The following is a 13998-nucleotide window of genomic DNA, read 5'->3' as shown; positions in this document are numbered from 1 at the left end:
AGCCTGCTATTTATAGTCATGTCCTAACTACACTCGGGCTTTAGGAGAGCAGGAGGAGTTAATAACTCTGCTAACGGAGAAGGCAGAATCCAGCTTGAACTTCCAGTGCTGAGGGAGCAAAAGGCAGTTAAAATTCGCTTTCATTTAAGGCAGAATACTTCACTCGTCGTATCCAAGCAGCAGATGTGTGAATTAGAAGGGAGTTATTTTTACAGCCCCTTTCAGACTAGAACCAGACTTCACTGTACCTTGGTTGTACTAAGCTGCTTGCTCAAGCTAACTCTGCTTCCTTTAGCAGTTGCTCTTCTGGTGTAACCCAGAGTTTTCTTGCTCCCTTGAACTTTCACATCTCCATTTTGTGGCAACTTCAGCTCCAGGAACAAAACCTGAAAAAGGCCAGAATTCGAAATCAGTTTCTGCACGCTGCTCCCAGGAGAAAACAAAAAGCAACTGAGCACTTAAAGAGCTTGTTCCAACCTAAGGATAGCACGAGTGTTCCAGGTAATTAAAAAGCTGATTAAAGATCTCTGCTATCGGAGTCATTCCTCCTCATTTTAATTAACTACAAAATGCAATCTAAAATCCCATTTTCTGAACACTGCAAGTTTGAATGCAGATGTATGTTTTTAGAAAGGGTAATTAACTCCATCCAATAAGTGAGGTTACTGCTGACAGTCAACTGTAATAAAACATGATGTTAAGACAACTAAAAGTGGGAAGAACATTGGTGAAAAAAAGAAGTGTAAGCACGGAGCATGGTTCAGAGTAACAGGAGTGGCGGAGAAGGAGGTGGTGGCACATACTTTTATAGAATAGCCAGAGCATTAGTATTTCTAAAAAATTGCCAAGGACTGGAAAACTAAGTATATGCTCATTTGCTGACAGACAGAACACAGGTCTTCATTTTTCATTCTATGCTTCTACATAGCATTATACACTATTTAGCAGCTATTGTGTTTCACTTTGCAGCTGGCAGAAGAGAATAGAAGCATTTCTCTCCCACATTTTTGAGGCACAAAAATTTTACTGACACAAAATGAGAAGGGTAAAGCTCTACTAACCTATACAAGATACTTTGAATGATTCCTAAAAAAATTTCCAGATGAGAAACAACCTTTCGCAGTTCAGAGAACAGCATTTCATAAAGAAACAAACCACACTTTCTTTCCCCTTTTCCATGAAGCAGAGTGCAATTGGAGTTGAGCATTATTTCAGGAGTTTTAACTTAAGACTACTGTTACTGAGCAAAACTGCATTTTCAACAAAAGCAGGAGTATTTCTGTGGAACTTCTTCCAGTGATGGCTATTTCCATTTAAAGTATGGCTATTTCCATATAAAGTATAGCCCCTCAGCATGAGATTAGTATATAGAAAAGAGATAAATGGGAAAAAAAACATGCACAGCAATTATAATCTATACCATGTAATGTACATTAAAAATGTATATAGCAAAGCTGTACAGAAATAAAAGTAGAGCTAATTTACATAGAAATCTATTTCTTAGTTTTAAAACAAACAAAAAAATTCACTCTCTACAGGTTCTTAAAAACAGACAGTAGAGGATTTAAAACTTAAATCAGCCTTTCCTCCTCTTCCATGCCTGTACAGGGACAAGGGTAACAAAGCAACTTATTCACTACAAAAATTTTTAGATTCAAACTACGTGACATTCACATCACATCTCATGTGCGGAATACTAGTATTGCAAAAAAACTTCACTAGTCCCTCAACATTGATCCAAAATGCTCCTAACGCCATTTAACTGAAAAACCATCTCATGCGACATGAGAAGCCAAGGTCCTATGCAAACATCATGCTTATTTCCACTTGGTTCTTATTTCCAGCATGTTTATTTCCACTTCTACCTTCTTTATTTCTGCTAAAGTTAGCAGAAATCAAAACGATCAGCAATAAGCAGAAGCACAGCACCTTGCAGGCAGTGGGCTCATCAGCGTTAAAGACAAATGAACTCCAAGCAGAGTTCAATTTGTGTTTTGTCTTTTCTTCACACGCAGTCTGCCCAAGAGGGTTTGTTTTTTTCCTAGGCAAAAGCCTCCTGAGAGTAACTTCCGAGGAAGTTCTCCCTCTCCTACCCTATCGCTCACATACCTCTGCGATGTCATCAGGGCTGGTCAAGGAGAAGCTGTGACCCGCCAGCTGATAGGCCTTCGTCTCGATCTCGCTCAGTTTAGCTTGCATGACCTGCTTCTGGGTTTCGTAGGCTGTCGTGCTGAAACCGATGCCATTCAGCTCCAGCAGAGCCAAGCAATAATGGGTGGGCATCTCCACTTTAGAAAATACATCTGTAGGAAGTCCCAAGAAAAACTTTCATAATGTCAAAATGTCAAAACCAAGACCAACTGCAGATAAACAGATGGAGAAAAAGAAAAAATCCACACAACTGGGGAATCTTCAGGTTTTAAAATCCTGCAAGTCCTGACACACTAAAATCTTTTAACATAGATTTAAAATACTTTTGCTGCTGGAATATTTCACAGTAAGAAATATTTCCTATTAAGTATTCTAAAACTTCTTATCACAAAAGTATTTAAGAGAATAACAACTCCTGTTCTTTTTTTCCAACTAATATACATCTCTCTGTTTATAAGCATTTTATAAACCACAGACATGCTTCATGTAAAGCTTTCTATCTTGATACACTTTCATTCCACCACCCACATCTTTAAAAATGTTCTAACATTTAGCTGTCATGATTGTAACTGATGTGGTAAACTTTCAATAAAAGACATCAGTGAGACTGGATCCTATTCTTAGTCTTTGGATATAATTTAGGGGAAACAATCAAAGGCCACCAATAAGTTATGTGATTCGAGGGTTCCTTTCTTTTGTTTGCTTGTTTTTAAACAGAGATAAGCATTCAGCAAATATTAGAATCATTTAGAATCATAGAATGGCCTAGGCTGGAAGGGACCTTAATCCAAACATACTGGGTTGTTCACTATGGGGTCACGAAAGTTTCATGGACACAACATATAATATGGCAATGCTATACGGCCAGGCCAACGAGCAAGAGATCTCCTTCAGGAAGGAGTTGCTTCAGACAAGGAACAGCAAAAGATTTTGAAAATGTTCATAAGAAACCATAGACAAAGCCCCCTCAGAATGGCCATGGTACTCACTCAGGAGCTACCAATCTGCTTGGTTCGGAGACTTAAAACAGTCTCTGCTACTGCCTTAACCAATGGAACCGGTGGATATTTGGGATATAAAAATTGTATTTTAATTTAAAATTTTTTTTTTTGACAAAACAGATGTACTTCCGAGGGAGGTTGCTTCTTTTCTCTTAACAAATGAAGGCTTTGCCACAGAATATACTCAGACAAGAACTTCCAAATCTATTCTCTCCTCCGCTAATCATTCATCCTGTGGTACTCTCCATCCTTGTGCCCAAGCGGAGGAGATCTCTTTACCTGTCAGATTTTCCTTCTGCAATTCATCTCGGAGTTGGTTCATGACACTGAAGATAAGCACAGACTCTATAGCTGCCCTGTACCGCCCAGAATGGTCTTTGCTGGCGCTGAGCCCCAGGCTCTGCACCCCTTGGCCAGTGCCTACTCCCTCTAGTAGAGGTAGCTCATGGGGGACAAAGTTGGTCACCATGTTGTGAAGAGTGCGTTCCTTCGAGCCAGAGTCAAGCAGCCAGCACGCCACCTGGAAAAAAAGGGAGACCTCCGTGAGACCTTGTTTCCATTTTAGTCATAACACAATGTAAATATTGAACTGGGCATTACTGAAAGGTTATAGTGCAGGTGATCCTACTCCATTTGGCAGGCAGAACAAAATAATTCGTGGAAAAGTTACATGATTTCAGATAAAACCTTCAGGAGGAAGTAAGGCACTGAAAGGCAGTATTCTCACTCAAAGTCAATTCTGCATATTCGAAAACCTTACCCTTTGCCAACTAAGCACATTTCAAAATGTTGTCTTCACTTTTTTTATTTATTAAAAACCTAACACAAAGGAGATTAAATATGAAAATCAGAATCAAAACATGTTTAATCTGAAAACTGACTTTGTAAAATTAGAACTTGCTATTTCTTTAGAATATTAGCTCTCCTACATTTTGCACACCAGGACAAGCACAACGAATTCTCCAAGACAAATTTTACTCTCAGTAAGCCTCCCACTGTCTTCAAAGCAATTTTGCTTATAGCTATATTTCAATTTCTTGTGTCAAATTAGGATGAAACACAGGTTTCTGCATTGACTCTATGACACAAGCAGAAGGTAAAAAAACACATTATATATATACACACATAAACACACACAGAGGAAAGGAGGGGTTGTGAATGTCTATGGATGTGTCTATTAGTTGCACCACTAAACAAATACAAGTATGACTCCATTTAACACACAGAACAGTGCAGGGAAAGGTGTTGCTTTTATTGTTCTTTAATTTTATCCTAAAATTATGTATCAGTATGAAAAACTAAGTTTGTCTTCATGTTGAACACCTTCGCTACTTATCTGCAGACTTTAATATTGCCATGATGCTATTCAGCCAATGTGTGATGCAAGCTTTAAAAATCAACACCAGAAATTTCTATGCACACAGAGTTTTTCCTAACAAGGATGAGAAGGTGCTTTTACCGCTTCCCAGTCTTTCATTTGAGTTACAAATCGTACTCCATGTTTTTAAAATTACCCATAAATTTTGGGTTGTTTTGAGACAATAGTGGTAGCCTGGTGATCCATACACAAAGCAGGTAGATCTTTTGCTTGCAAAGTCTTCTGCTCTCCAAATCAATAATCTGAGCAGAAGCACTTCTGCCATTTTAGTCCCAAGCTGCTTATAGCAACAAGACTTCAGCCCGCAGAGATCTAAACTCATCCTCCCCCGGCAAGCAATCAGGCATGAAATATTGACGTGTTAACCAATCAATGAACTTGCTCTGTTTCTCTTGAGGGCACCATGAACACACACCGCAAATGAAATCTCCTCTAAATATTGTTCTAGATGTCTCAATGGAAGAAAATTTCACTAACCTCCCCTGACAGGTGTGCATAATGAAATCTAAATAACAGAAGTAAAGTACCAGAAGGTACACCTGTTTTTCCACTGGTGTGCATCAACTAATAATTTTACATGAGATAAATTTCTTAATCTGGTAAACCTTTGGGTCCTCAAAACTTCCTTCCAAGGAGATGCCACAAGCCATCACCAGAGTCTTGTAGTGCTGAATGAAGTTATACATGACAAGTGAGCGCTCCTGCATGGGCTTCTTCTGCAGGTACTGCTGCAGATGCTGCAATCTCTCTGTTACAGATAGGTTTTTGTCCAAAGGTGGTGGTGCCAAACTCATACTGATTTCTAAGGCAGGAGACATAAGCAAAAATCACCTTTTTACCCACTGCATGATAATAAAGGCAAGAAAAAAAAATCCTGAATACAATAACCTAAAGCACAAAAAACTACAGTTGGATAGTGAACAAATGATGATAAATCTATACCAGTAATACATATTTTATCAAACTAGCCAAGGGTCCCAAAAGCAATGTGCTGTGTCTGTACTGCGAAACAAAAGATAGCCAGGAACCAAACTCCAGCCACATAGCATAGATTGGGTTAGGTTCAGCATTCTAGCATCAGATTTGTTCTGGGGAGCAAAAATTGGAAGAGAAAAGCAAGTAAGCTGAAGACAGCATGGGAGTAAGTGAACATTTCACCATACACATGCTCAGAGTCTGAGCCAATTACCTGGCCTTATCGTACAGCAGCAAAGATGTACCCACAGCAACATGTTCAAGAGTGTTCAACACTTAAGGCTGCAGAGTAATGTGGCTACATCACTCCGTCACACAGTTGAGCTGGGTCTGGGACATTCAAAACACTTCCAAGAAGCTACCTGCTGAAGGTGCTTCCTTGAAATGCAGCATCACTAAACTAAACTAAAAAAAACTAAATGGCATAGGCTGGAAGGGACCTTAGAGATCATCATGTCCAGCCTCCCTGTTTTGGGCAGGGACGCCACCTCTCGACTAGACCAGGCAGCACATGGAGTCACGTAACACAGCACAGCCTGAACATCCACTTACCAGTCTGCTCTTGTACCTGCTGCAGGGAGATGTAGTAGGCATCTTTTCCACCCCAACATACTGCCAGTCCAACTACCAAGATGTCTTCACAGCCTTGGACAGGAAACCCATCATCTTTAACTTGCATCCACTGAGGAGAACTTACTAAAGGAATGGTTTTTGAGATACAATTATAAAATAGCATCAAGAAATAGAGAAGAGTTTGGATCCTGAAAACGTAAATACATGCAGCTGAGCCAAAATTTCTTAAAATTCAATATATACATTCATTTTTATCCATTGAGAGAAAAATTTTTGTGTGTTTTGGGGAAAACAAACAAACAAGCCATGTTTACAATAGCTAAACTTTCTCTTAACAGAAACAACCACCCATACAGCATCCCTGGAAAACTCTGGACTTTCATAGTAATGTCTTCAAGGGTTGAAACAGGAATGTATTCCCTCCTTCCACTCTGAAAAAAAATTCACATTTATCTGTCCAAAGTATATTTTGATAGGTAAGAAATGTTGTTGTTATGGCAATATGACAGCAAAGAATCTAACTCTGCTTAATCTTCTTACTTTAAAGGAAGAGAATGTTTCTACAGTGGCAAAGTGTAGCATATTAAAACTTCTGTGGAAAAAAATGAAGCAATATTGCAACAACCCAGAGACTGATCTGAATTTCACACATGCATATATTGAACCAACTTTACGTTTTGCAAACTTGTTAACCTTGGTTCCAAGGCAATTCCAGAAGGAGCACTGCTCAGTGGAGACCCTGAACAATCCGTACAGTTTACTGTTAGATTTATTATTCATTTTAAAATATATTCACACTTGTTTATGACATGGAAAGATACGTAAGATAAAGGGACTACACAACACAGATCCATTTCAAAACTAGACACGCAATGAAATGTTGAGAATATTTAGATGACCTCACATAGAAACAAGTTGCCAACACTTCATTACAGTCACCGAAGACCTACCAACGAAATTCCTGCCACCAATTCTCCATCCTCTACTAACACCCAGCTCCTTTGCTTTAATAAGACTGATAATTTTCAATTAATGTCAGTAATTTTCTGCCTTTCTTGCAAATCCTTTCCTTCTCCACTCCTGCCTTGAGCTGAGGATACCACCCTGCTGTTTATGAAATAACATGCTGGAACACGGGAACTGACCTTTTTTGAATTTGCCACCAATCGTCAATTTGGGAGACAAAAGACCTTTTGTTCTTTCACACGCCACTGAGATGGAGAATCTGCTTTTCTCTCTCCATTCTGCAATGAAAGTCTGGAAAAGTGCCTTGTCACTAGCTACATCAATAATAGTGAAACTTTCAGCGCTTAAGGGAACAAGTGGAAAAACATCCTGAGACAGCTGCAGTGAAAAGCCTTGGTCTATAGTGGAATCATCTTTTACTTCATCAGTCTCAACTGGGTCTACACTCCCAAGACTAACAGGGACTGGTTTTACCTGCAGATTGGCATTGCCCTTGCTATACTGCTGCGGCTGAATCAGCTGCTCTTCAGTCACGCAGGTTACTTCTCTCTTCCGTGCAGATTTCACAGAAAGAGGAACAGAACTCTTTGGAAAAAGCTCTTCAGGGGGTGTTGGAGGAATAAACCCGTTATTATTGTCTGGTGGAGGATGGGACGTTCTGTTGTTTCCCTTGCGTGGAAGTGTCACGCAGTCTGTTTTCTCAAGATCTGAGTTTTCCATTTCATTTTCTTTAATCCAGCAAGAGCCTTTTGAATTCTGGCAAGTGGGCAAAGGCTCTGGCTGACAACAGTCAGATTCAAAAACTGGATGTGGCTCTTGATTAACAACAGGAACAACTAACTTTCCTTTCAAACGGGAGCTTACTGAAATTGGTTCAATGCCTGAGGGACTAGGCCATTTGTCTAATATATCCTGCAGTCCTGGGCTTAGTTCAAATGAGTGGTCAGTCCACACAACTGGATGGGTTTTCTTGTCTAAAGCTGGCCAGCTTCTCTGGAGGTTTTCACCTTGATCTCCTAATAAATCCTCTGCTCTGGGGTCACTGTTACAAACCACTGGGTTTCTTAAACCTGACTGACCAGGAACTGCAGAAGGAAGATCTTCCCGAAAAGATGGGGAGTTTGCATGATCTAAAACTTCAGCTATTAGGTCAGAGAATGCTAGAGACATGTTGCTACACTGCACAGGATCCTCATGCTCTTTCTGATTACCAGTGACACCAGATTTATTCTGAATAGGCCTCGGGTTCTGCAAAAGACCATCTGGAGGAAGCAAAGCCTCTTGCTTCTCCACAGGGTCCTTTCTATCAGCTTCCGTGATGTGAATGGCTGAAAGGTCACTGACATTACTGAAGCTATCATCAAACAGCAAGCTATCACTTATATTCAGGCTTGTTTCGGGGACAGCGTGGCATTCTTCTTGTGCAACATGCTCCCTCCCAAAAGGGGAGGTTGCATTATTACGGTCTTTAGACACACTCTCCCCTTTCACTGAATTTTGAGTCTGGTAGTCTTGTAGAAAACTGTGTAGTTGGGAGTCGGTCACTGAGAAATCACCTTTAAGGCAAGGTGCACACTCTATTTCCTTTGCTAAAGGCTGTAAATTAAGGCCTCCAGGCTCCAAGGCTTTATTACTACATTGCTGAGCTGTGTTTTTTGTAATGTTGTTTGTTGTGATTGGATTCGACAAGCCCAGTTTTCTAACTGCTGCAGCCAGCCTTTCATCAGTAGCATTCTCAGTCTGTGAAGTGCTTAGTTTCTCAGAGATTTCCTGCTGTGGTACTGCAGCCAGCTCTGAACTTTGTATTCCCTGCTGTCCTGTGATTCCAGCTGCTCCCTCCTGTTTTATTATCATCTCTGTTTGAGTATCCAAGCGGAAGCTGTCTTCAAAGTCCCTAGAGACAGGAAATGGATCAGAGGATGGACCATTCTGAACAGCATCTGCATTGCAAACACCTCTGGATTTTACTAGTGAGACTGCCAGAAATTCCTTAGGATGACTGCTGGTTTTCTGCAGTGTTCCAGCTTGTAACAATATTCCATTGTGCTTTTTGCTCACATTTTTACCGCCATTCTCCATCTGAATATGGCAGGATTTATCCTCACCAGCACAAAAATGCACAGGCTTCTGTATCCTGCTGCCAGGGTGGATATCTTGAATTCCAGAGCAGCCAGCAGTTACATTACCATGATCTGCATCTAAAGCCATCTGCTGCTTATCAATCATCACCTCAGCACAGCTTGTATCTGTTTGCATTTTCTTAATTTTATTCTGTTTATCCTCAGTATTTTCTCTTCTCTGTGTCCTAGCACTACCAGGTATTACTACACTTCCTACAATATTACATGTCTCCACACTGATGTGTGGAGTGCCCTGCAGTGTAACAGGTGCCTGAAAACACACTCTCCCCTTAGATCTGCCTTTGTTAGTTGTGGTAGGATCTGCAGATAATCGTTCCATTTTATCTTTCTTTCTGAGATTAATTTCTCCCATCTGTACAGAACTTGAAACTTCATGAGTTACAGACCCTGTTTCCATAAATTCCTTATTATTTTGGTCTGAAAATAAATTATCTGTAGAGGTGGTGGGGTGGGAAGCAGGTGCCTTTTGTATGCCTGTCTTAAGCATATTTGGATCTTCAAGAAGTGACCTCTGCAGTTTGGAAGCAGTATTTTTGCTCTTAGTCCGGTTTAAATGCGTGTCAGTACTTTTTATCAGTCTAGAGGCTGAAGACTTTGTTCTCAATGTTGGTGTTTTCTCTTGTTCAGCATGGAGTTCTGGAACTGCTCCCCTGGAATCTGTCTTGGTTTTGACCAGAGAAATTCCTTCCACGTTCTCATTATCTCTACACATATTTGGCCGTTTTCTAGCACTGTATGCAATACCATCATTGCCTTCCTCTGCTTGAGTCTGTCTCCTGTCCAGGACTTCACTCCCAGTTCTGGAGGTTTCTGTACTACCACTGAGTCGCCTTTTACATCCCTTTTTACTTCTTGATAAGTTTCCAGCCCGAGAACCAAGGCACCATTTTTTGTTTAACATCCTTGAAGACTCGGAAGACTGCCCTCCATTTGATCGATGTAGTCTGTCCTCCAGTTCTGCCTCACTGCTGAGCACAGAGGATGTATCAGTCTCGAGAAAAGACTCTGGGTTCCACTGCACTCCCATCATTGCCAAATCCTGCTGGAGCAGTCCCCGGGCTTCCTCCACAATGAGGGAAGCTGCTTCTCTTTCAGTTAAGCCTTTCATTCCAGCCATCCAGATGCTGCGCACAGTCCGACGCTCCTCTGCTGATTCTTCATCTTCATCCACAGCCCTGCGAACACTATGGGAAAGGTAACAGACAGATGTAAACATTCATGCAGAAAATAACAAACACAAGGAGCCGACACTCTTCTGCTCCACTCCCATTTCAGCTAGCTTCACAGCTTCCCGGGAGCACTATATCCAAAACATAATGCACTTAATAGGAAATTACTATTTCAGTTTTCTATATGCGAACTGATGTCAATGAAAGGCATTCCCAGGTTTCTGCGTCCAAAAATGCACCCCAGATGAGTCCCCACTCCCTTCTAGGGCAAGATCCAGGTCAATCCTCCTCTATGTACTGTTTGCCAAAGAAAGGAAGCTTCAGGATCAAGAACCAGACAGGTGTCATGGCACAGTCCAAAAGGTACTTGATCAAGGAAGCTTGTCATTGCACTAACATGAAAATCACAAGAGAATCTCAAATGATATACAGCAATAAATTGACAACTCATTTGGTCATACGGTGGAGCTGCTTTTTAGAGGTGGCAAAAGGTCTCCAGAAAGCATTAACAATTCACACAGAATTAACAGTGCATAGAAAAGAGGAAGAAAATGTAGGTCTCACAAACTTATGCTGAATATAAAGACATTTCTAGCAATTTCAAAATAATCATGGAATGACTGTCATCAGTTACAAAGTCCTACAAGTTATTTCTAAATAAAGTTTAGCACCAAGTACCAAAAGGTTGCCACGCTTTATTACAGGTTTCATCCTGTAATACTTCACCTTACAAACTCCTTTACTCAACTTCTGGACTTACTGATTTCTCACCTTTTGAATGGCACCGAATTCTTCAGAGCAGTTGCCACGTCGTCAGGACTGGCTTTAGCAAGATCAGCCACTGTGACAAAGCCGGCGTTGTAAAGTGTCCTAGCACGCTGCGCGTTTAGCAGAGACACTCGTACCAAGTCACAAAGCTCCCTGTGAACCCCAAAAGTGAGGCGGCTCTGGAACTGAGAGAGCAACAGCTCCATGTTGTGCCAGCCCAGTCGATTACAGAAAACTGTTATCATTCCTGGAACACAGAAGTTACATCAATGTCTTAACTACAGCTCATTCTAAGCTGCATCCACTTCCAACCTCCCCATCTGAAGTGTCTTTCAGTTCACATTTCTCACTTTCCCATTACTTATAGAAACTAACTCATGGTTATTGTAACTATGACTGGGAGCTGGCCTCACAGAACTCAACTTGATCTAGAATAACAAATTTATCAGTGAGGCAGAAATTCTGAATGACGCTGCTTTTTCAAAGATACTAATCTTGAAAGTGTGAACCATGTGCGTATCCTGTAACAGAAGTCCTATGAAGCAAACACACTGAAGAAAAGAAGAAAGAAAAAGCAGTGATGAGAGGCACCAAGAGAAGCTGCAGATCTTTGATGAAAGTCTGCACTGATGTCCACAAGGGCCTGCAGAACTTCAGCACAGCAGGAAGCAAAGCCTGTGATAAAGGTTACAACTGCAGTCTCCAGTACATGGGAGGAGGAAAAGAGCAGGGAAAATAGTCTCTTACTCACAGATTGCATCTACAGAATATGAAAATAACTGAAAGACACAGCATCTCTCACTATTTTTACAGTGATTATAGAATACAACTTTTATCATATCTCTTAACTATATGTCATGTCAACAGTTCATTTTACTTCCCAAAGTACTTTTGTGAAAATTGTTAACACCAGGAATAGAGAATTGTGAAACCGCTACAAGGAGTTATTTATACTACCAGAATTCATTTAAACTGCGCTGCATCAGTTGGCGTGACCTTTTCATTTTGGGGCTTTGACTCATGCTGCAACCCACACATACGGTTTCGCAAATTGAGCTAAAACTGTCTTAAAAATTGAAGACCCACTTACAGAGTTATGGAGGACTTAGGAAACAGAAATTTCAGTCACGTGGTGGGCTGTTACTTCTACTCCTACACAGCCCTTTTAAGGAAGTTAAGTTAAAGGTGACAGCTATCTGACCTCTTGTTTCCTGGTGATAAATCACACAGAAACTACTCACTCCGTTTTGAAAACCATAATGTTATACTTTCTGGCCTATTAACTTTGCAACCAGAAGAAAGTCAAACTTTACCCATGAAGAAAGGTACATTTTTTCTTGTTAGAGCAAAGCTTCAGAATGGACTTGTACTTATTTCCATGCTTTGTATTGAACAAATTATATTCCTGCACAGTACACAGACCTCAGCATGCTACAGCACTACTCGATTCCACTCAGGTGGCCCCCTTCCCACAGCACAATCTGTGGCTCCATCTCAAAGCATGGGCAACCACAGATTAAGCTATAAAGCTGGAAGTGGTTTTACAATACTGACTGCTGTCAGTACCTCATTGTGGCTGTCTGATCTCCATACCTGGAAGGAAAGAAAACACACTAGCGTAAGACTCTTGGGGTATATTGCCCAGACAATTCACCTGCGTAGGTGGCAGCAGATTGCTGCAAGGACTGAAGCTGGCCACGACTACAGCCGTATTTCTTGGTCATATCCTTTAAGGGAACCTCACTGATTAAATCCAGAAGAGCAAGACTGGTGAAAAACCTGTAGAAGTACACGTGGAAATAAAATCATCATCCAGGGCACATTAGTGTATATGGAAAAATGCACGGTGCTAGCATAGGACAGAATGGTACTCTACCATAGCACACAAAAGAAATAGGCAAGACCATTTCTAAAATCATCAGCACTAATACCTTGTTCAAACTATGTTCTCAGTCCAGAGCAGAGGAGGTTCAGGTTCTCTGCACTATCAGCTCATTCAGTAGGTGAACCAGTTCCTGAAAACAGGCACTGAGCTTGTCCACTCCACATGTTAAAGCCTCCAGTCTTTGCACATTCACATGCATTTGTGGTTACCTTTTGTGGATGGCCATTTGTCTGTGCTGCTTCTCCGTTTTAGCTATGATTCCACCCTTTACAGAGCGAGCAAGAAAGCCTTCTTCAATCCCAACCAGCTCGGCCACCCGTTTCATTGAGGCAGGCAGCTTCTCCCATAAGCAGAAAAACTGGTACCAATCAATTGTGGTCCACTCCTCATATACTGGGGTGACCTAAAGAAAATAAAGACAATGCAAAAAAACTATTTCAGAGAAAAAAAAACAGAAGAGACCTCTGGGTAAACAAAAATACAGCCTAGGGAATGTAGTTAGAGCATCCTACGCACTACTCAGAGGCACTGACTCAGAAACATATACCCTGAAGAAAGCTCTTCTAACCCATTTTTTTTAATATGTGTACTGATGAGATCTGACTCACATGGGTACTCTGACAATTAAACAATTCAGAATCTTTTTTAGATTGCTCCCTAAACCCAAGTGGCTGGAAGATTTTTAAGCTGCATCTTTATTCTCCTTTAGAGAAGGAACCTTAAAGCCCATCTAGCTCCAACCCCCCTGCCATGGGCAGGGACATCTCGCACTAGCCCAGGTTGCTCAAAGCCCCATCCAGCCTGGCCTTGAACACTGCCATGGATGGGGCATCCACAGCTCCTCTGGGCAACCTGTTCCACTGCCTCAACACCCTCACAGAAAAAGATTTCTTCCTAATATCTAATCTAAAACCCCCCTCCTTCAATTTAAAACCACTACCCTTTGTCCTATCACTACACGATAGAGTCACAGAATCACAGAATGTCAGGG

The 13998-nt window shown here is 41.1% G+C and overlaps 1 protein-coding gene across 1 annotated transcript; it reads right to left on the bottom strand.

Moving 5' to 3' along the window:
* Positions 1–248: 248 nt before the first annotated feature.
* On the bottom strand, positions 249–13410 carry LOC104267587 (DNA polymerase theta-like; the record flags this gene model as incomplete). The annotated part of the gene is made up of 10 exons (XM_009876514.1): positions 249–386; positions 2110–2303; positions 3432–3672; positions 5136–5332; positions 6058–6201; positions 7224–9197; positions 9930–10369; positions 11126–11369; positions 12777–12901; positions 13217–13410. Coding segments are annotated over 10 exons (3891 nt in total), but the record flags the coding sequence as incomplete, so codon positions are not given.
* Between the last annotated feature and the right edge of the window lie 588 nt (positions 13411–13998).

The sequence above is a fragment of the Apaloderma vittatum genome, unplaced genomic scaffold (assembly GCF_000703405.1).
Source record: "Apaloderma vittatum isolate BGI_N311 unplaced genomic scaffold, ASM70340v1 scaffold34339, whole genome shotgun sequence".
In the NCBI taxonomy this organism is placed as follows: Eukaryota; Metazoa; Chordata; class Aves; order Trogoniformes; family Trogonidae; genus Apaloderma; species Apaloderma vittatum.
This window is presented reverse-complemented; position numbering and strand designations above follow the sequence as displayed.